Below are 25,079 nucleotides of genomic sequence, written 5' to 3' on the forward strand. Positions count from 1 at the left end.
ATTGGGAAAAACGTTCAGAAATCTGGACAGATCGATATATTTACGAAATGTTAATACCTTGTCAATAAAATCAGCTGGTAAACATTTTAGTGATAACAAGTTTAACATTCAAATGTATTAGTTAAAGTCTACGAATATGCATTAAACGATTAGGAGTATTTTAATTATGAATTTTGATTTGAGTTTGTTAACAATTAATTAAATTGTATTTCACTGATTGAAATCATGAGTCAATTGAAGCTAGACCACTATGGACTCATGATTTCAATCAGTGAAATTTCTAAAATCCCCACAAAACCCCTTCTGATAATAATCACTTGCTCACTAGTGACGGACTTCAAGAGATACTCTTGGAGTTCTGTTGAGAAGCCGTTACCACTGGAGTTGAACCAGGTCTGTTGTGAGATATCAGCTCACTGAAGACAATGGTGTACGGTGGCGCAACTTCGTGGATTGGTTGAAGTTAGACATTAACACTGTTGGATGCCGGCTCAGTGGTCTAGTTGGTTAAGCGTCTGACGCGAGACTGATAGGTTCTGGGTTCGAATCTCGCGGCGTGCGGGATGGTGGACGCGCATTGATGAGGGGCCCCATACTAGGACTAAACGGCCGTTTAGTGTTTCCAGATTTTCCATGGTGGTCTAGCTTCAATTTACTCATGATTTCAATCAGTGAAATTTCTAGAATCTCCACAAAACCCATTCTGATAAATTGTATTTATTTAATAGTAAAACATTATTAATATACATAGTAACAGTTTGTCCATTTAGAAAATGTTCTGTCCACGGTGCAATTAACTAATGTTTAAGAGTAATATTTAAGTAATTAGTAATAAGTTATATTCGAGTGATGAGAAAAGTACAAAACTAAGATATTATTATTGCATTAAAGGTTTCTTATAAACAAAATCAGTGAACTATGATCGAATTAATAATTTTCTGAAAGAAGGTTTAGGTTATTCTATTTTTCATATTACTACAAATAATATTATGATTATTGGTTTAAAACTCCCCCCGAATACATGATCAATCTACTTAGCGCTCACCGTACCTTATTATTTCTTATTAATTTTATACAATTATATACAATATAGTCTTCCACCAAACATTTGATCGAGTTTGTAATTGAACTATAATTTCTCTCATTCTATCTGATCCATATTTATTCTGATCATTAATCTAATAATTCCATTTAACTTATAGGCTGATTCAAGTTAACATTATATATTAGTCAATACAACATTGTTCTGGCTATATATAAATTCATAAAGGGAACTAATTGCATGTAATTTTATTTTATTCAGCAATCCTGTATTCGTTTATAGTGAATTTAAACGATGTATTTTATCTTAAACTTGGTTACTTTTTGAGATTATATATTCAAATATATAATTGTATAACCTGAAGAGAATTAATTGAAAAGAATACTCTTCGTTGATATATTAGTGTTTTATTATGATAGAGATTTTTAAATAAGTACAAATAATTATAAGGGCCGTACTCTTAAAGTTGAAAAACATATGGAACTCAAAACAGTCGTCAGTCAACACCAACGTCAGAATCTTCAATACGAACGTCAAGACAGTTCTACTGTATGTAGCTGAAACTTGGATGGCTACTATAACCATTATCAAAAAGGCACAAGTATTTATAAACAATTTTCCACGCAAGATACTAAATGTCCGTTGACCGGATACTATCAGCAATAGCCTACTATGGGAGAGGAAAAACTAATTTCCTGGTGAGGAGGAAATTAGGAAAAAACGTTGGAAGTAGACAGGATGTACATTACGGAAATCTGCAAACTACATCCTAAGGCAATCGCAAATTCCGAATCCTAAAGGGAGACGGAATAAAGGAAGGCCGAGAAACACACTACGTTGAGAACTGGAAACAAATATGAAAAGGATGAATTACAACTGGAAAAAAACTGAAAAGGATTGCCCAGAACAGGGTTGCACGGAGCAAGCTGGTGGGCTACTTGTTCTTATCCACCAGGAGTAACTGGCGTAAGTAAGTAATTACAAGTAATTATAGCACTAAACGAGGCTTGAAATTTCTTGACTAATCACTGAAATAAATTGTTTAATCATATCGAAATATTTTATATTATATAAGGTCAAAATCGAGTCTCATTAAGTTTTAAATACTTAATTCAGTTATTTTTTTACTTTTTAAACGAATAAGCTGAAATATGATTATAATTTAGTTATGTCTTTGTAAATTAGAATAAATGAACTCAGGTTGTGTTCAGTTCATTTGAAAAAGTTTAACTGTTTTTCGGGTTTAGTTGTGATTAATTGAAATCTTATATGTTAAATGTGATTTTTCGTTTTATCTATGTCTATGTTAACACATTAGTTAAGTTCTTTTCAAGTCCTTTTTAACTCCTTACATATATGGTTAATAATTTCTGAGGGTTGATTAAGTGAAAATGAAAAATTTATGTAAATGAAAAACGTTAATGATGCTAAACTTTTCAAGATTTGTTGATAGAACCTATAAGTTTCAAATTATTTGTTGTTGTTCCGAAAAGTTATATGCAATAACAGCAATTCCTTAGTAAAATCAAGCAATTACGCTTAATGTAATAAGTAGAAACTATGTACATAAAATATGATGTTTCAAACAAATATATTTGACTTTTGATTAAGATTATGAACCGATTAGTGTTAAACCTGGAAGCACCATGACCAGTGGAGCTAATCTATGTCAGGTAGAGACAGGTATATCCTCAGTACAATGGAAGATAGTAATGCAATTTCTTGGATTGGTTGAGGTTAGATATTAACCTTATTGGATGCCGACTAATTGGTCTAGATGTTAGGCGTTCGTGCACAAGGCCGAAGGTCGTGGGTTGGAATCCTTAGAGAAGGTCATGGGTGCGGACTGCTGAGGAGTCGCACAATAGGATGAAACGGTCTTCCAGTGCTTTCACGTGTTCAATGGTGGTCTAACATTAATCGGTTCATGATTTCAATCAAAAGCTTAGTAATCTCCACAACCCCATACTGATAAATGCATTTGAATGATTACATTAAAGGGAAAATTCTCGTTTGGACATTTAAAAAATGATGAAACAAGAGAAAGATATTTCTTTTCAATTGGTTTTTAATTACGTCTCCGACATTAGTATGTTTATATGAATATTGGTCGAAATTTAAAAGCACATTTTGAAAGGGATAATAAACTAAGTATGTAAAAGACAATAATGTATATATGATTTTTCAAAGTGATCCCATTGATTGACATTTGAACAGTTTCAGCGTTTCGCTTAAAAATGTAGTTCGAACGTATTAACGAGAGTAACCAGTTTTAATTATTTTCACCTGATAGTAAAAATTAAGATGTACAATAATAATAATAATAAAATAGATACTAATCAAATATTCATGTTTTAAACAAAACTATTAACAAATCGAAGTACTCATCAAAATATAATCCAAACAATAAGAATGAAATTGTGTGCTAGTAAACCTCTGATAGTCACTGGTAGTGTGGTGTTTGATGTCTGTCGACATCAGTAGTATGTATCATCAATCTAAAATGAAATGTCTGGCGGTAGTAGGTCAAGAAGATCTTAAAGAAAAGAACGAGAACATAGAGTAATTGGTATAGAAACGAAGGAACAGTGAAGTCTGAGACAATTGACTTACATTTTGCAAATGAAGTATTTACTATACGGTTATCAGATTTGACTAAGATATCCTATAATCTTTTTTTCAAATGCATTTTACTGTACTCGCCTGTATTCTCATTCATTGGAGTAGGACATTTTTAAGAAACTTCAAGTAATGGTACACACGATTAGTATCAATATAATTAAACTAGAGTTTGCTTCAACCTGATTGCTAGTTTAAGGAATGTTAGTTAGAGTCCGTTATTGATCCTCATTTTCTTCAAGACTACATGTACGCCATTCTGATGAATGCCAAATATTACGGAAGGTAGGTTCACGTTTTTATATCTGAAATCACCTAACATCACTCAGTTATAATGTTTGTGCTTAATTTTAAAAAAGGATTTGTATAAATGAGATTTGTTTGTGAAGACATTTATGATAAACGACTAAGGTCATTTGGAGAAATGTTCATCTGTAAAATAACGGATAGGTTTGTGAACTCTTCATGTTAAATATTAACGTCAGTCTTTTTAGTTACATATTACAAAGATGGAGAGGAAGTTGAGTTGTCACTAAGAAGTAGAAAATTATAATAAACTATTTTTAGATACAAATTCTACACTGAACACAGAATCAAGTAAGATAGGACTTTTTATAAAAAGTTTCATAAATAATCACCTTAAGATTGATAGTTCTCTATAAAATTATGAATAACCAACTTTAATATACCCATAGTTTGCATTGATTAATGAGTTTTTGAGTTCTTGATGAAATTCTATATTTTAATTTGTTCATTTTTCTTATTTTATAAAACGAAAGAAAGTCTTCTTCTCGATCAACTTGAATCAATCACGCTGAACTGTTTATTTTGAGTAAATTATTAGCTCAAATGAAGATGACTAAATTACAGTTTAAAACTCTAAACATACTTCAAGACATTGAATTATTTCTGCTAAGATTAGTTTTAATGATAAAAATTAATCCTAATATTTATTTGACTGTTTCATTGGTCGAATGAAATCTTAGCATTATGACAAGCCTTACAAATGTTAATGATGACATACTGTGATCTAATATAATTCATTCACTCAGATATAATTTTGATACAGATAAGGTCGTTATTCAATAGTGATATATCCTTATTAGTGGCAGCTAATGTTATTGTGAAATGTGAATATACACGAATGTGTATCTGAATTTAACATGTATTTAAAGATAGATGTATATTAAAAGTGCACTGTAATCTAAATATCAAATCAAACAAAATCATTTTTATGGTTATAAGCAAGGATGGATAGTGGCTAGCACTGGAATACAGGATGCGTGTTATATCCTATTTGGGACTCGTCAGCTGGATGTAAATGCATCCGAGTTGATATTCACTCCGGGATTCGAACCCAGTACCGTTCGCTTCAAATGCCATCGCGTTATCCACCTAACTACTGAGTCCTTATAGCCACCTGCTTGGGTAATGGATGTACCTTCATTTAGAGTTGATTTCCACTCTGGGTGTCAGCCACTATCCATCTTTGCCTATAATACTTGTAAAATAGGACAACATCGAGGCAATACTCACAGTATTCACACATGCCAATAAGAGACTGATCGATTGCAGTCGCAAGCATCGATAGGAAGATTCAAGTAAACAATATCACGTGAATTCATTTTTATGGTTGTTGAAAAATTCTGAAATAAAGTTGGAGATTCAGTTATGCTACTAGGTAATGAGCTGTAGAATATAAAGTAATCAACTTATTATCTTCTTAGTAATATGTTCCTTCAAACTGCGCACTGTTCGTTGGAGAACTTAAACCAAATATAAGTTGTTAGTTAGCCATATGTGTTTATTGTTACAAGCAGAGTTTAAATATAGTTTATACGTTCATTCTGTTAAATTTGACAATTTTGAGCAAAAACGTAAAAATCTATCTGAACGTTTACCAATCTTTTTTTTAGTTTATCCATACAGATCTGTTTTGTATCTTGACAAAGAATATTTTATTTTATGAATAAAATATATAGTGAAGGGAAAACATTATTCGAAACGAAAAGAATGTTTTGTAATTAGATTTTAAGAAGTTTACAACTTATTCTATGTAATTGGTACCACCAAGGTGTAAAAAAACCTTTCTTTTCCTATATGTATTCAAATAGTCATTTGTGTCATCATTTTATTTACTGTTTCACTATCCTATTCACTTTTAAATTTCAGAAATATCACAAGTCAGTATGCTTCAACAAACAATTTTAAAATGGGGAAAACATTTCATACGGAACAAGCAAAAGATCAGCAAGCGTCATCTTCTTCCCCAACACCATTTCAACAGACTGTTAATGAAACAGCAACTGTTACAAATGCTGGACAACTGAGTAGATCAGGATTTTTACGTCATCCATTACGTAAAGCTATGAGTTATGTGAAACCTCAATCAGAATCTTTTGTATCAGTTAAATCAGCTTCAAGAAGACTTCATCATACTTCAACTATTGAGAAACCGGATGATCCAAAATTCAGATCTAGCAGCAAGAGTTCAAGTCGTAATTCTTTTTATAACAATATAAAACATTTCGATTTGTCAACTAAGGTAAGAACAAAAAAATTCTCAAAATAAAGAATGAACAAGATTCACTTAACATTTGATTACACGATTGTGGTTACCGCCTTATCATAGTTAACTTAAATTTATGGAATATTTTATAAGGAAAATCTGAGTTTTGATTTTTCCTAACTATTAAGATACCAACTATTCTTTCTGTATTAGATTTGGGCTTACTATGTTTCTCTTCTAGTGTATATTGTGTTTGCACAATATCTAATTTTTTTCTTAGATTTTTGCGACTAGTGTTTGTTTAGACAATTTTGATTTCCTGTTCAGTAGTTACAATTAATCAATAAATAATTCCTAACTAACTAGGTATACATTCAGAAAAATAATAAAATATTTCGAATATACAGGTGGCGACTAAAAGAAAAAAAACTCTAACATGATTTATCTATATACGGAAAGCGGTCCCCTTCGTAAATTTTTTAAATAGTCAGTAACAGAATTTTCCAACTTAAAAAAATTAAGGTTCGAATTATGGCTCCAGTTTTCTTTAAGATCAACAAACAATATTGTCTAGACGATTGCCTAAAAAAGGGATATTGTTTTAGATCAATCTTCTTCAGATGTCAAACAAAAGCTTATGATGGCACTTCAGTTACATGTTTTGCTTTATAACATTTCATTAGAGTTGAAACTTGAATGGTCATATATTTGACAGTCTAAATCATCCAACGTCTTTTTTTGTATTAAAAAGCGGGAATATTGATTGATGTACTATTTCATGGAGCGTGCTAAGGTTTAGCGATACCATTCATGGATGCCAGGTCAGTGGATCCAATAGTGATAGTGTTTAACATCAACCAATGCACGAAATTGAGCGACCATCTTCCATTTTACTGAGGTAGATATCTGTCTCGACTGGTCACGGTTTCTCACTAGAACTCCGAGAATTCCCTCACGAAGCTAGTCACTAGTGAGCACATGATAATTATCAGCATAGGAATTGTGAAGATTTTAATAAGTTTTCAATTGAGATCATGAACCGATTGATGTTAGAGCACCATTGAAAACCTAGAAGCACTGGACGGCCGTTTTATGTATACGATGTTGTAGAAAACAACAAGAAAAAGTATTAGTTTGTAGGTTATTTCCAATTTATTTATATTTAATCATTATTTACCATTGTTTCTATAAACCACTTCTGCAAATGTCAATTAAATAACATGTATTGATTTCTACAGTAAAATCTATCAAAACGTTGAACTATATATATGCCATGCACTACTAAATACTATTTAGTTTTTATTCAAAAATTGAAATCATCGAAAGGAAATGAGTTCATTACAGCGAAATGTGATCATTACGTAACTCCAGTGCATTTTCAAATTTATAACATACAGTCCAAAACCAATCAGCAACAAGCCTATATTATTATCACAATTAGAATCATTCATAATTTATTTACGTAAACTTGAATTCAGTCAAATAAAAACTAATTTCGATTAGATGGTGGTTGAAGGTAGCCGACAGGAAACCCTGGACCCGGGTTTCGTGTTACTTGGCACTCGTCAGCAAGGCGTACCTGTATTCTTGAGGGAACCGGTGCTCCTTGGCGGATTCGATCCCGTGTCACCCAGTTTCACAGTCAGAAACGTTACCACTGAGCTATCCCGGCCGCGACCAACCTCCGATTATTTGTGAAAAACTAATTTCGTCAGGTTTATATTTTATTGATAGTAAAGTACATTAATTATTTCTTGCTGTATTATTCACTATTTCATTCGACTTTTATTTCCTTTTTTTAAAAATACATCTAAGCCAACGAATGAATGTTTACAAATGAATGATCATTCAAATCGATCAACTATACAGGAAGTTTACACTGGGGAATCATGTTATTCAACAACACCTAAACAAGCCATAAAAATTGATGTAGAAAGAAAAACCAAACAAAAAGAGTAAGTAATTCTGACTGTATCTTTTCAATAATAAGCAGAATTTCAGGTTATTAATATTCATATATATACGCCTTTGATGTTGCAGTTAAGATATAAAAATCCAAATCATTTCTGGTTACTTATTTACACAAAAATACGTTGATAAGAAAGAAGATATGTCTAAGGAAAACAAATGACAATGAATTTTACCCTTAATGAAACTAATATTGTGGTGTGTGCTACTGATGTTGACAGATATGAGTTGTATGTATCATCGATCGAAAGTAAAGTGCTCGGAGGCAGAAGGTTAAGATCTATGAGAAGAGAATGATTGGTGTGGAAATGAAAGAACAATGAAGTCTGACACGATTGATTGACAGTTTGCAAATGAAGTGTTTACTGTATGGTTCTCAGATTTTGCTAAGATGTTCTATAATTTTGTATTCAAATATATTTGGTTGTCCCTACTTGTGTTCACTATAGTAATATCAGCTTCAGTGTTGTGTCTACACTTAATCTTTTTTATTTATTATACATGACATAGTGAATTCACAAAAAAATTGTTAAATATATACGTAATCTCTGGTTTAGATGATGATAAACTAAAATATTAGTCAAAGATGAGTAGTGGCTAGCAGTGGAATCCTATTTGGGACTCATCAGCTGGATACACCTGTATCGCAGAGTTGATGTTCAGTCCGAGACTCAAACGTATTGCTGTTCGCTTCAAACGCCATCGCGTTATCCACCTGGCTACTGAGTCCTGATAGCCACCTGCTTGTGCAATGGGATGAAGTTTAAATTCACTTGGTGTTGTTTTACTTTTATCTTCCCATTGTTAATTGATTGATCAATATCTTGTGGATAACGAGATGTTGTTTGAAGCGAACGGTACTGGGTTCGAGTCCCGGAGTGAATATTAACTCTGAGATGCAGATACGTCCAGCTGACGAGTCCTAAATTGGACAAAATACTCCAGTGCTAGCCACTATCCATCTTTGCTTCAAAAACTTGTGACTTAAGGTTATATCGAGGCAATTCGCATAAGATACACATATGCCAACATGAAACTGATCAAATGTAGTCCTAAATAACAATGTAAAGATACAAGTAAAACAACATCAAGTGAATTGAAATATTAGTCGCTAAAATATCTGTATGGATTAAATTCATAATTTACTTCATCACTTAGTTTTTCATAGACTTAAATATTTGCCTTACTGTCTTACATTTTAATGCATTTTAATTTTTTTATTAAGTTATTGATGTACTCACTGTAATACAAATGACAAAATACTTAACTAAACTACAGGAATAAACAATTATGACTAATGGATTTTTCTAATTTTTCAACTTACATCTTCATAACCGATTGGAATAAGATGTAAACTGACCCATAATGTTGTTGTTAAGTTTTGTGTATTTTCTATTTATTTATTTAAAATAAATTAAAATGAAAAAAACGAAACGGAGTTTGGTAAGTAGATTGTCTGACCATATTTACATTATATGATAAAAGTTTGGCTATCAGTCATATAGTTTCATTTCAAACTTACTGAATATAGTCACTTCATATACTAAGGTTCGCATTACAATTGAAATTATTGACACGTTTGTGCAATTCAATTACTGAAAAGAATATCAAAGCTAAAGTAGTTTATCACGATTATTATAAATAAAGTCATAGCGATATCGAAAGTGTAGATACTGTCATTCAATTGTTATTGTTAACCAACAACAGAAATGTAACTTTCAATAATGACAACAGTTACCAATGTCAATAATCAATTATATTGAATGAATGTGAATAGTCCTTTTTAATTTCATAGTGATTTTCATAGAATCTATCTCTGATAATTAAGATTCGTGTCTGCTATTAATAATAGTTTGGTAAATTCCAACAAATAACGATGACACTAATAATCATAATAGTATCAATAATAGTAATCGAAATCAATATTCAAATTACATTTTAAGTACAGTTGGATGATTGTTAACGGCAAAATTCAGGGAGTACATTTAGCTCTATATGGGACTAATCATCTGGATCGACCTGCATCATAGATTTGGTGTTCACCCCGGGACTCGAACTTCATTCCTTTCACTAAGAACGCGTTGTTCATTTAGCTGTTGAGTTCAGAGAGTCAATGGCCTGTGGAAATGCAGTGATAAATACCAATGGGGAAATTTAAACAACCAATACAAAAATGAATTAAAGTTTACCCCATTGCGCAAGCTAGTAGCTATCAGGACTCAGTAGCTAAGCGGGTAGCGAGATGACATTTGAAGCGAACAGTACTGGGTTCGAGTGCCTGAGTGAACATCAACTCGGATGCAGGCATACCCAACTGACGAGTCCCAAATAAGACGAGATGCGCATCCTGAATCCCACTACTAGCCGCCATCATCTATGCTCATAATACTTGTGACTTTAGGTAATATGGAGGGGATGCGCACAGCACGACCACATTCCTATAAGAGACTGATCTATTGCCACCCTAAACACCAATAACAAGATGCAAACAGCCAATATAAGTGAATTCAAATCCAAATTGCGTCTTGATGCATCATTATAATTACACAGTATATTCTGTTTTAATACTTCGATAACAACAATTTCTTTCATTTCGTTCTTTTGGTAATTAAATTTTTTCCTACAATGGGAAATTATCTTAACATAAATGGGTAACATATGTTATTGTTTTGCAAATTAACTCATTTACCGAATTATTTCATCTTTTATTTCATAATTTATTTTGTAGGTTCATTTACTTGATAATGAAAATAAAGGCTTGACATATAAACCTATGAACATGAAATATTATACATGTTGCGTTTTATAGGTTTCAGTTTCCGATGAACATTTTTATGCATATATATATATATATATATATATATATATATATATCATGTGAACATGTGTGAAGTGTAACTGTCTTATAGTTATACTACTCTAATAAACATTTAACTTAAAACATAAGTTGGGTATATATCATCTTCTATTTACATGTACTCAATACTGTTTGTGGATATCTATTTAATAATAATAAAAAAATAAGAATACTAAATAACAAAAGTATCACTGACGATAACCAAATTAACTCAATGGATATAAATATGTATAATAATTTGAACATTTCTCTATTGATGAATTAAGAGAAAGTAGTAATAGTTTTTGTATCTGGTGTTAAATATAGAAAATCTAAAAACTAAGCACCCTTTTAAACGACTTGAATCCGTTTGATTGTGGTTGGACATTTTAGTAAAGCGATTGTCTCTGACTAATCACTTTTAGTCTTACATTACTTTGATTCTTAGCTTATAAAATGTAAATATGTAAGAAATTTATAGTGATTAATTGAAAACGGGCTAAGACTACAAATTAATTAAATAATCATTGTTAGTGATCAATATCACAGATAATTAAAGGGAAATATCTTGTAGTGTGGGTTACTTATATCCATATATGTAATATATAACGGTGGTCAGGCATAGAATATATATTTCAGTAGAAGGTCGGTGAGGAAAGAACAGGAACGGAATGCAATTGGTATGAAAATGCATGAACAATGAAATCTAAGACAATGGAGTGATGTTTGCAACAGGAACAGTCAAGTTTGAGATGATAGATTGGTATTTTGCAAATTAACAATTTACTGTATGGTTCCCATATTTTATTGAGATGCTCTGCAATTTCGTGCCAAATACATTCTATTATCCTCACTGGTGTTCTTGTTCACTACATTTTATTTATTACTTACTTACTTACGCCTGTTACTCCCAATGGAGCATAGGCCGCTGACCAGCAATCTCCAACCCACTCTGTCCTGGGCCTTCTTCTTCAGTTCCATCCAATTCTTGTTCATTTTTCTCATGTCTATTTCCATTTCTCGGCGTAATGTGTTCTTTGGTCTTCCTCTTTTCCTTTGGCCTTCAGGATTCCATGTGAGGGCTTGTCTTGGGACGCAGTTGGGTGCTTTCCTCAATGTGTGTCCTATCCACTTCCAGCGCTTCTTCTTGATTTCTCCCTCCATTGGGATCCGGTTTGTTCTCTCCAACAGTGGGTTGTTGCTAATAGTGTCCGGCCAACGGGTCCGAAGTATCTTGCGTAGACAACTGTTAATAAACACCTGTATTTTCTGGATGATGGCTTTCGTAACTCTCTAAGTTTCCTCCCCATACAGTAGAACTGTCTTGACATTTGTATTGAAAATCCTGACTTTGGTGTTGGTTGACAGTTGTTTTGAGTACCAGATGCTCTTAAATTGTAAATTTGCTGCTCATGCATTTCCGACACGCGCCTTCACATCCGCATCAGGTCCACCGTGTTCACAATGATACTGCCCAATTATGTAAAGATTTTTACATCTTCCAAATCTTCTCCATCAATTGTGGTTGGATTGGTGCATGCTGTGTTGTATCGGAGAATCTTGCTTTTCCCTTTGTGTATATTGAGACCTACTGCTGCTGAGGCTGGTGCTACACTGGTCGTTTTCTCCTGCATTCGTTTTTACGATTGCGATAGGAGGGCCAGATCATCTGCGAAGTCTAGATCGTCCAGCTGCATCCTAGATGTCCACTGTATCCCGTGCTTCCCTTCAGATGTTGACGTCTTCATGATCCAGTCGATCACCAGGAGAAAGAGAAAGGGTCACGAAGTTGGGCGTCTACGCAGTCCCTCATCCTGTTTAACAATACCCTGTTGAAGACTTTTCCCGGTGTTGAGAGAAGAGTGATGCCCCTGTAGTTATCACACTTGCTGAGATTGCCTTTCTTCGGTATTTTGATCAGAAGTCCTTCTTACCAGTCTGTTGGTACTTGTTCCTCATCCCAAATCTTATTGAAGAGTATGTGGAGTATCCTTATCTTATTTATCTTATTTATATTGGTGTATTAATATTATTGTTACTAATATTATTGTTATTAATTAACATAGTTTTTGTTGCATTAATTAAAACCAGATCATAAAAACAAAAATTTCTAAATATTGATTATATCAGATGGGTTTTTTGGATATCATAGTAATTTCAATGGTTAAGATCATGAGTCAGTTTAAGCTAGTACTCACTAGTGCCTGGCTTCAAGACGTATATCCTGGAGTTCTAGTGAGAAGTAGTGATCAGTGGAGTTCAACCACGTCTGTTGTGAGATAGTAACTCACTGAAGACAATGGTGGATGTGTCGCTCAATTTCGTGGGTTAGTTGAAGTTAGACATTGACACTGTTGGATGCCGGCTCAGTGGTCTAGTGGTTAAGTGCTCACGCGCGAAACCAGTAGGTCCTGGGTTTGAATCTCGCAGGGAGCGAGGTCGTGGATGCGCACTGTTGGTGAGTTCCACAATAGGACGAAACGGCCGTCCAGTGCTTCCAGGTTTTCCATGGTGGTCTAGCTTCAACTGACTCATGATCTTAATCATTGAAATTATTGATTCTATCACAATAAATAAGTAAATTCCGATAAATACTATCAGGAGAACGTCTATCGTTAAAACATTAAATGTTCAGTAACAAAAAAAATGATAATAAAACACAAACAAAACGAATGGACAACAAAATTTTATTATTACTAGTTCATCAAGTAACGAGAATATAAGTCAATCATTCAATGAAATATGATTCAGAAAACAAAGAATTAGAATGAAGATGAATGCTAAGAAAAGTAAAAAAAAGAAAATAATTAAAGACAGCATATGTAACATGTTTCTTTTTTTTATAATTAAAAATTACTCATGTATCTGTATTCAACTATCAATAGAACAATGAGAAGACGAAATTGACCTGAAAAGATGTGATGTATTTACGTTATACATTTCGAACAATCTGGTCACATATATAGTTGTCAAGACATTTTAATAAAGGTCAATTAAATGAAAGTTCAAGTAAAAAGGTAACAAAGGGGAGAGAAATAATGTTTACATCGTATAGAATGAATAAAAAATTGTCGCTTTATTCTAAGCCATAGAATGACTTAAAGATTAGCAGGGTACACTGTTAAGTCCAAATACATCACATTTTCAGATCAACTCCATCTTCTCGTTGTTCTATTGAAATTTATAAAAAGGGAATAATTGCTTTAAATAGATAAATAAATCCATCGTAAAATCAAACTTGTTTTATTAGTTGTATACGTTAAGTTTCATAGAATAATGTAAGACCATTTTAAGAACCAATAAAAATAAAAGAACATTGAACAGATATTTTAATATAGGATAAAAATGAGACTATAACTTATGAATGAACCAATCAAATTTAGGATAATATTGGTCTTGGATTTTGGCGCGGAATTCTTTCATCCGTCTGGTTAAATAGCGTTTTGGGATTATAGCTGATGTTAGTTCGTGATGAAAATCTTAAATCTAATTCCTAATCTTATTCATTAACTTTAAATCATAATTTTCATTCCTCACACCGGTCGCGCAATTTTGTGGATTGATTGAGGTTAAACATTAACACCATTGGATGGCGGCTCAGTAGTTTGGTAGGTTAAGTGTTCGCGTGCGCGACTGAAGACCGTGAGTTCAAATCCTGCGAGCGGGATCGTAGATGCGCACTGCTAAGGAGTCCCACAACAGGACGAAACGGCCGTCCAGCGCTTCCAGTTTTTCAGTGTTGGTCAGGTTTTATTCTTTGAAGATTTTTGTACATGTACAACTGACTAAGTTCATACTAGAACTAAATCATTGACTAATTTTTCCCGGTTTTTTAGTAATTTTTTGGTTCATATTATGAATTGACAAAATACACTTATTCAAAAGTATTTATTAACAATATATAACAACATATTTATATTAATATTGTATTTCTTCTAATTATAGTATCCGCCATCTGAATGATTTAATAACGAATATTTTACCAAGATCATTCTCTAATGCATTTAGACGACCAGTAGGTAAATGTAAAAGCGCATCGCCTACAATAGTAAATGATCATCATATAGAAAAACTGATTGATTCTTTCAGATTTGATAATTTTGAAGTGGAAAGTCAACATTCAGAGAAATCTCCTTCTGATTTATTAACACCTAATGAAGCGTCTCCAGTTCTTAATGAACATAATGTACCAACAAGAAGTCAACTACAACAATGGGAACAATCATTTGACAAGCTTTTAGCTGATACAGGTAGAAAAATGCTTTTTTGATTAATTGCTGTGTATTTTTCAATATACCTGAAAATATTCATTTAAATTACATAATTTGTTATGCATTGTTAAAATCGATATACAACACAAACATATTCTTATAAACTTTTAAATGCAATGTTTCACGTTGTCGTGTTATATGAAGGAGATCAGACAGAGATCCTGGATTTAATTTTTGGCAGGGTCGTCAATAAATATTACTGTGGTATTCTTTACTTAGATGAAACAGCCATCAGGTACTTACAGGTTCTCACTGGTTGTCTAACCACGGTTATTCCATGATGTAAAGTATGTATACATAATAGCAGTCCGTAAATAGTTGCCAGAATTCATCCATAATTTAATCTTCTTCGAACAAAACAGCTCATACACTAACTAGTTTCAGTGTCAATAAACAATGAACTTTAGCAAACTCATTTCTTTGAAATTCTTGAAATATTTGTAATTCATCAGTATCAACTCTTTGAGATATAATATTTCAATCTCAACTGAGAACCAATAGAACTTAAACTTAAGTTTGTAATTTAGACATAAAAAATAACTAAATCGTCATAAATTTCGTCAACTATCCAATAAATGTAATGAATATCAAGAACCTATGTGTTTCATCAAAAGGACCAAATAAGAATGGAATATTATCAAAAAGCGATAAATTTTGAGGTCGTTTAAGACTCATTGTATACTTACGACTATCTTACTGTTATTCTATAATAATAACAATAAGTATGTTGCTTCCTCTATCAGTAGTATCTATATTTCCCGAAGTGAATTACAATAGAAAGCTGTATTATTAAGTTTTTCATTTATTGTTATAGTCAATGACACTACTTGAACAGTAAATATCATTTCAATTTTTTAAAACATCAAATACTCATAGATTTTGATGCTGAATAAAATCACAAACATGCCATTTTTTTCTTTAAATTCACTCATTGGTAAGTAATTTTACGCATAATTTAATTTTACAGATGGTTTGTCTCAATTTCATCACTTTTTGAGATCAGAATACAGTGAAGAGAATATTGAGTTTTGGTTAATTTGTGAATTGTATAAACATCTACCACAAGAAGATCTTGGTGAAGAATCACGAAGAATTTATCGTCTTTATTTAGCGCCACATTCACCACATGAGGTAAATTGTGAGCTAAAATTAATCTTACTCTCTGTAATACATGAATATAAAAACAGTTGTATTTCATTAGTGATGACTATGAAAAGTACCGGTTCGTCGTGGTTTTTGATTGACTTGTCATAAAATACGTTTTAGGTTCCTTAATAACACAACTGAATAGCACAGTGTACTTATTTTGTTTTAAAAGTCAAAATTTCTGTTTAATATGTTTTAAGGTTATAATAAAAAAAGCTAGGAATAATAAGACTTTTAGTTTCTTAATATTACTAAACATTTGTTTTATAAATGACTCAGGTATTTGGTTATGTTAGTTCTCTGAAACTACTAGAAATCTCAATACAACACTTTGGGAAGTAGTTGTGAACTTCGGTAATTGGTTGACTTTCTTGAACATTTTGAACAGCATAATGTTGGATTCGTTATAAACTCGATCTAATGAAATCCTTCAGCCGTCGTTTCCTTATTACCCCTTCAGCTAGAAGCTTGTTTGTTTTCTCCCACAGTAGGCTGTTGCTAATAGTATCCGGTCAACGGACATTTAGTATCTTGAGTAGAAAATTGTTTATAAATATTTGTACTTTTTTGATGATGGTTGTTGTGGCCCTCCAAGTTTCAGCTCCATACAGTAGAACTGTCTTGACGTTCGTATTGAAGATTCTGACTTCGATGTTGACTGACAGTTGTTTGGGATTCTGTATGTACTTCAGTTGTAGGAATGTTACCGTTGCTTTGGTAATCCCTGACTTTAGGTCTTCATCAGATCCTCCTTGTTCATCTGTGATGCTGATCAGGTATGTGAAAGTTTCCATCTCTCTCAGAGCTTCTCCATCAAGTGTGAGTGGGTTGGTATTCTCTGTGTTCTACTTCAGGATCTTTGTTTACCCTTTGTGTTTGTTGAGGAGTACTGCTTCAGAGGCTACACTGCTACAATGGCTAGTGATTTTCTAGTATGGTAAATATCTGCTTATCATAACTAGTTTCACGGAATATTGATAAAATCATAGTGAGTAGTGTAAATACCGACTATTAAAAAACATATTCATATTCTAATCATTTAAATATTCATCGATTACATCAATACCCCAAAGTATATCTTAATCAATAAGTGACTGTCATATAAGTTCTGTTAATTCAAGTGAAGTAAATTATCATGTAAGTTACTATATTTTCTGACCAAAAGAATAAACACAAGCTAATATTATGTAAGTGAAACCTTAGAAAATCGATTTCAGTCTTCTTTAAGTAATTAATTGAAATAAAACTGACTAAACACAGACCATTCTTGTATTAATAATTTAATGATTTGGTTTCTATGATCCGTTTAGTCATAATAAGTTACTTTCACTGTACTTCCAATTTATAAAGTATATTTTCATCAAGATCAAACATTTGTTGATACTAGAATAAATGACCAATGTTTCGGGTGGCAAACATTAGTATCTTTTATTATGGATGTATATACGTAACCTATAACAAATTTTGTAATTATCAGTCAATCATTCTATATAACTTCAAGTTTGAACCATTATATTCCTATCATTATGAATCTTTATGTATATTTAATATCTGGATCAACTTCTTCAGTATATAAGATTGAGATCTTCATTTATTGAGTTATAATACTTTTCAGTCATGATAGGATTAATTAAGCAAACCTTTTAAGAATATACAGAAATTTATTATAACAGAAAAGATTAATAAGTAGTTATTGCATTATATGTAGGGAATGATTGAATTCAGTTTAAACTATATATGACTGTTCACTCAGAAAGTTCTCTACATTGGAATACCTAATACTTCATTTTGGAAATACTTAAATATTATTTATTGATCAAACGTATGTTATTAATCTGTTAATTCATGACCATAGGAAGATCCGTACAACTTCTTTTATTTCAATATACAGTTCATTAAAAAAAACAACGATGTACTGGATCATTTACACCTCTGTTTGTATACTCTATGTTTTTTTAAAGGTTAATTTAGATTCGGAAACTCGGAATCAAACAATCGCTAGCATAACAAATCCAACTAATGAATCATTTATTTTAGCTCAACAAACTATTCAAGGATTAATGAATAAAGATTCTTATCAGCGGTTTTTACGTTCTTCGTTTTATTTTGAATTAAAACAGTTAGTTTGGCATACATATCCAGAAAATGATGAACCGACAAATTCAGAATCTAATATACATGATACTATCATATCAAATAATCAAACTCAATATTTCATATCAAGAGATCCAATCACTGACAATACATCCAGTCCATGTTCTGAAGAAGAACATGTCAAGGTAGGTATATAATTAACAAAATATTTTCTTCAATTAAATATTGACAGGTAATAACTAAAACCTAAATTGAATTATACGTTAGATTTCTTTTTCAAATAAACAGTTTACTTACTTGATAAGCACTAAACTTTTATCTAGTTTGTAAACAATCTACTGTAAGTCGTAAATAATCTGATTATATTGTTTCTCAGACAAGAAAGTTTCATATCTAGCTTGATTGTTCTGTAATTTGACGAGAATATTTTTCAATAACCATTTAAAAGAAATTTTAATTTGTTAATTGAATAGACAAGCCAATGTACATTGGTTAAACTATCATGGGTATATTACACAAAAATGTAATATACACTGAAAGCTAGTCTGTTTAATTCATAGTTACCTAATAGATATTCGAAAATTTAGTTTAATCTAGTAATTAGTCTGATAAACTTATAAAATTTTTTTCCTAATTAACTAACAATAATCAAATCACAGTTTTACAATAATGAGTTATAAAATTATGATTAAATATCATGTTGTTTAGTCATTAGGGCTGATTGAAATCAATTGAATAATTTGTAAAGCAGCTGATAAATTGATTGAGAATGCATAGTGACAGATTTTTGTTTGGTGTTAAGAATTCCACTCAAATTACTTGATAGTCCACTTTTAGAAAAGAAAGGAAATCGTTAGGAAGGAATGCAGATCGTTAAATTTGATTACATATAATATTGTGATTGTTTGACAGAATAATGTCTAATGATTTATCTAGTAAAGAAATACTACTTTTAGAGGCATATACATCAATACCGTTGAATGCCGGCTCAGTGGTCTAGTTGGTTAATTGCCTGGCGTGAGACTGATAGGTTCGATTCTCGTGGGGTGCGGGATCGTGGATGCGCACTTCTGAGGAGTCCCATATTAGGACGAAACGGCCGTCCAGTGCTTTCAGGTTTTCCATGGTGGTCTAGCTTCAATCGACTCATGATTTCAGTCAGTGAAATTTATATGAGGGCCAAGACTCTATCACTAAAGCAAATGGTTTATTTTCAATAAATATCTAGCTTAAATGTATTTAAGAGTAAGCCAGTGTATTAACATTATGGAAAATAAAATCAACATAGAAATGGTAAATTTATTCCTTAATCATTAGAATAACACAAAGTGTGTATAACTTGTCATATAATTAAAATTATTATTTCTTATTCACTACTACAATTAATTAAATGCTACGAAGATATTAATTTACAGTTTAAATGTTTTAAATTGATTGTTAGATCGTATTTACGCTTCCAATCAACATTTATGCGATACGATAATCCAACTCATACAGTTGATCAAATCATCTTTGAAGCTTATGCGTAAAATTTAGTCACCACTTTCGATGGTTATTTTTAGTATCTTTCTACTATTTATGATTGTAAGTATATTTTATCGTTTACTTAAGTAGCTTTTAAGTAACTTAATAGCTGAATTCATGAGCCAAATAAAGGTAGACCACCACTGAAGACCTGGAAGCACTGTACGACCGTTTCATCCTAGTACGGGACTTCTCAGCAGTGTGCATTCACGATCCTGCACTCAGAACTCGAACCAGGGACTTTCAATCTTGTGCGCAAACGTTTAACCTCTAAACCATTGAGACGGCATTCAAACGGTGTCAATTTCTAACTTTAACCAATCCACGATATTGCGCGACAGTCCACCATTGTCTTCCGTGAGTAACTGCCTCACAAAAGACACGGTTGAACTCCACTGGTTCTGACTTCTGAAACGAACTCGTAAAATAATAAGCCACCTGCTGATAACACTCCATAATATAAATACTTTTTTAGATTACATCTTTACTTAAATAATATTGTTTTGACCATTCTTCGGAGTTGAAGATTCTTATTTACTGTATCGTACACTTAGATGGACAGTAAATATTAAGATTTCATCAACTAACTACAGATTAATCTCATTACAATGATTACTAGTATTAGGAGACTAACTAATTACACGTTTTTCCTTTATTAGTCTTATGTATCTAATTAGTAAAATGACCTCTCTGATTTTATTGATTTTAAATTATTTTATAAGGCAGGGATAAGTGATTGTTTGTTGTTTGTTGTGTGGCAACAAGAAGACGTATAAAAATGAGTTTCGTGTAGTGTTGTGTTCTTAAAATAAAACATCAATTTATATAAGTCGTGATTTTTCTTCCTTTACTTGATTTATACTATAATTTCAATGTCGTTCTCAATGCGGTGAAGAGGTTAAAACTTGAGAAGATTATTCCACTCACTATGATTTACTTGAAACAAATGAAATAAAATGGTTGTTTTAGCTGTGCATAAAGTGTAACCTTTTTAACATTTTTTTCAGTTGATTTTAGCTTACTTTTTCAGCTCACTACAACAGTATTAAATGTTATTAAACCATTTTGAAATCACATGCTGACTACAACACTTAAGTTGGATATATCATTATATATCGTCTAGTACTACGTCAAGCCCACATGGATTATTCTGACTTCCAGAAAAACCAGTTTATTCGTTCTTCTTAAGTCATATTTTTACTTTGTCAATCATTCTCTTATTACCCTGACTGTTTCTATTTGAGCGTGTATGTATTGATTACTCTATTCGTCTCATGTTTCTAGCTTATTTTGTATGGTTATAAATAATGAGTCACACTTTATTAAAACGGGTTGGCTCACTTGCCTTATCCACTTGGCTTCTATCCTGGTTTTCATTCTGAATGTTTATATGGATAAACGAGTTCTTCAATTAGATTCAACAAACGCAAGCCATATTTGCTTTTTGTTACTGCCGTCACCCAAACGGCGTTAATCTAGGTATAATATGCGGAGTTAAATAGAAGATTTATGTTTTTAACACATTCATTTTTCGGGATTAAAGTCAGATCAACGGGCCACTAAAAAGGTATGATTTGTTCATAAATCTGTTCAAATTTTTAAATTTACACACGTAATGATAGTTTAACATGGTCATTATGATGTACTCGTAATATGATGAAAGCTTTGGAAATATTTTCTGTTACGGACAGATTAAATGTTCAGAAGTCAGGACAATGATGCTATGTATTGAACTTTTCGGAAGTGTAGACATAAGACTTCATACAGGATAGAACTAATGATCATTCAGGACTTCGTAGTCAGTTACTTTTCAAGTGATTTTGTTATTCTCTTATAGTTAACAATTTTGGACTTAGTTAGTTCATGATATGCGGGCACTATATATTGTTATCGATGAATTCTGTCTCATCCTTAGCGTAATCGGAATTTACAGGTCACGATTTCTGGCAAAGACTTTGTGAATATTTCTCAAAAGTAGTCATTAATTAGTACATAATAACTGCTAACATATGTCAGATTATTTATCTAAAGTCTATCTGGAATGTGAACTGAAAAGCCAACAATCTCTACAAACCTATTCTATATTAACTACTTTATGGAGTAAAAACCTGTCTTAATTCGTTGACTTTAACTTGAATGTTTTATCTAGTAGATTGTAAATTGTACCGAACTATCATTTTATGCACATAATTTGAAACAACATTTATACCTTCCAAACTTATCTTTATTTGGACATCGTAATCCGTCTGCCTACAATTTGCGTGATTAAAGTGTTTGATTCGATTAATTAATGATACGACTGAAAAATATTTACTTCTCAATTCAGTCTATACGATTTATTATTTCACGTTAGATAGTGGCTAGCTTTTGAATCAAGGTTACGCATGCCATGCTGTTTAACACTAATTAACTGAATATCTCTTCATTGCAATAGTGATACTCATATAATGTTATAGACTCAGTAACTTTATCTTTAAACTCAAACTCGCTATTCACTGAGCTACTGAATGCATATAATCACAAACTCGTGCAACATGCTTCCTCAATTCTATTTTCTAGCCATTACTTAGCCTTAGTAAAAACTTATGATAAAATAAGAAACCTGAGACAATCCACTCAGAGTGCATACATGGCAGTAGAGAGTGATACATAACACATGAATATGAAACACACTATTTTAATAGTGACGTCTTAATTCGTGATAATGATAGTATATATTCATGAACTTAAAGAGTCAAATGTTCTTATCATTAACACTAGTAAACTATTTCCAAGTTCACAATTCATAAAAGAATAACTTTTATCTGTCATGATAAATTGTTTATAAAGATTATAGATTAACTTGAGTTGAAAAATGATTAAATCTTAAAAAGAACAAATCTCAATCAAATAAATAAGATCACTTGTTTGGAAGAAGCAAATCGAATAATAGTAAAAAAAATAAGCAAACAAATATCCGGATAAACAAATAAACTAATGATTATGAGTTAATAATGATAACTTTAAACAAGTAGAATATAATAGAAGAAACATCATAACTATATTCAAGATGATAATAATAATAATGAATAAAATAATCAGTTGACTTCATTGAATAATTTCAGTTTGATGAAAACACAGATGGTGAAATGTTTTATCTCTTCTTCCTTTATTTTTCTCATGAAATTAGTTTAATAGAAGAAATTAATAACAATAATGACAAACATTAATGATCTTCGATTACAAAAACAAATATTATTTAGTCTTGAGATAATCCTAAATGTTTGTTTACTTAGTTATGGGACGAAATTTAAAAAAAATGTTTCATTTGATGGTAGAGAAGATTTGTAGCTCAAGTGGATCATTTTGATGGAGTTTTGTTCTTTTGTCGATGAAAGTTACACGACCAAACCATCTAGCTCCGAGAACAAAACTCCATCAAAATGTTCATTTAATACATATCACTTAAGTGTATCATCTTTTATATTGTACAACTAGATAAAATGTGTTTAAATAATTGGTAGCTCATTAAAACTCTTTTCATAGTCTTGCGATGACTTACCCTATGTCGAGCATACACGGGTTATTCTAGTTCCTGAATAGACCAATCTATTCATTTTTCCTAAACCATATTTCGACCTTGTCACCTTGACTGCTTTTATATAAACGTATACATGTGCTTTTTTTTATCTTAATCATCACATATCTGTAACATATTTTTATCGTGTTATAAATATCGATTCATGCTTGATTAAATCGAATTGGCTTACATGCTTTCTTCAGTGGGCATCATTTCGCTTCGCTCTCTTCTCTTTGCTATATTTGCTTTCTTCATTTCGTTTCTCCGATTGCGTTTCTCTGGATCAACGATTGTATAATGTATACGTATTCGAAATTAATTCTCGTATTTTACTTATTTAATTTCGTTATCCCCTAGCGCAGAATATGCCGATAATTATATTCGAGGATTGGCGATGTGTATATTTCAATAACAATCATAATACGATTTAAATGGAGTAAGATATCGGGCCACCAAAGTCCCATACTGACTTTAGTCATAAACACAATAAATAATAGATACTCAATCATTGTTTTCAGTTAACTGATTTCTAATAATTCAAATCTACCATACCGCTAACCACAACAGGGTAATAACTAGTAGTTAGTCAGTTAGTCGAATGTATTCAATAGAACAAGTTCTCTAGGATGTAATGAACAATGCTGTATTATTTAATTAGCAAAACGCCATAACTAGATATTTACACTCTTGATTATAAGAGAAGTTTCTAAAAAATTGTTTCTTTTGAAGATGGTCTGAATCATTGATTGAATTTATACAAAAAACAAATAAAAATCACATAGCACTTGATAACTACTTCGTCCTAATTTGATACTCCAATACCATACAACCTTGTAGTTACTGAGTTACATTTTAATTAAGGGAATTTGAATCATTTATTAAGTATATTTAGTGTCTGAAATACAAAAGTCATTTTAGTCAAGTTAAGTTTTCACATTTAATTAGAATAATTTTATCATTCTTTGCAAATGTGACACTTGACTAAGACTGTCATATTCAATTGAACTTATTATTTCAAAAAAATAAATACTTTCATTGATTTCAATGGATTATTTCTTTCAATAAATCAAATAACAATAGAAGAAAATGATTGAATTTTGTCACCCATTTTATCATTATCTTTATTTATTTGTAACAGTTTCTTTGTTGACTTTGCATTGAATGAATTCGATTATCTTAAAATCTTGTACCCAATTTATTTTCAAACGGTTAATTTATATCAGTGATCTAAATGACTTTTTAGAAGGAGAAATAATTCTAAATTCACTTGGTGTTGTTTACTTGAATCTTTTCATCGATGTGCATACATTGCATACTGCCTTGATATTGTTTTAATTCACAAGCATTATAAGCAAAGATTGATCATGGCTAGCAGTGGAATCCAGGACGCGCGTTTCATCCTATTTGGGACTTGTCAGCCAATTCTGCTTTCATAATAGATATATTTTTGTTGAACCGATATTTAATAATTCATTGTAGATAAAAAGGCAACGCGTCCTTATTTCTGGTAA

General features: G+C 31.6%; 1 protein-coding gene across 2 annotated transcripts in view; it reads left to right on the plus strand.

Moving 5' to 3' along the window:
- RGS4_1 (Regulator of G-protein signaling 4) overlaps window positions 1–25,079 on the plus strand; it is a 79,929-nt gene that overhangs the window by 50,610 nt on the left and 4,240 nt on the right. For both annotated transcript variants that reach the window (XM_051214642.1, XM_051214643.1), the window contains exons 2-6: window positions 5,834–6,206; window positions 7,986–8,125; window positions 14,920–15,224; window positions 16,213–16,376; window positions 18,353–18,670. In XM_051214642.1, coding sequence (XP_051067824.1) covers window positions 5,834–6,206; window positions 7,986–8,125; window positions 14,920–15,224; window positions 16,213–16,376; window positions 18,353–18,670 — 1,300 coding nt within the window. The remainder of the gene's footprint in view (window positions 1–5,833; window positions 6,207–7,985; window positions 8,126–14,919; window positions 15,225–16,212; window positions 16,377–18,352; window positions 18,671–25,079) is intronic.

This window comes from Schistosoma haematobium, chromosome 2 (genome assembly GCF_000699445.3).
Source record: "Schistosoma haematobium chromosome 2, whole genome shotgun sequence".
Lineage (NCBI taxonomy): Eukaryota > Metazoa > Platyhelminthes > Trematoda > Strigeidida > Schistosomatidae > Schistosoma > Schistosoma haematobium.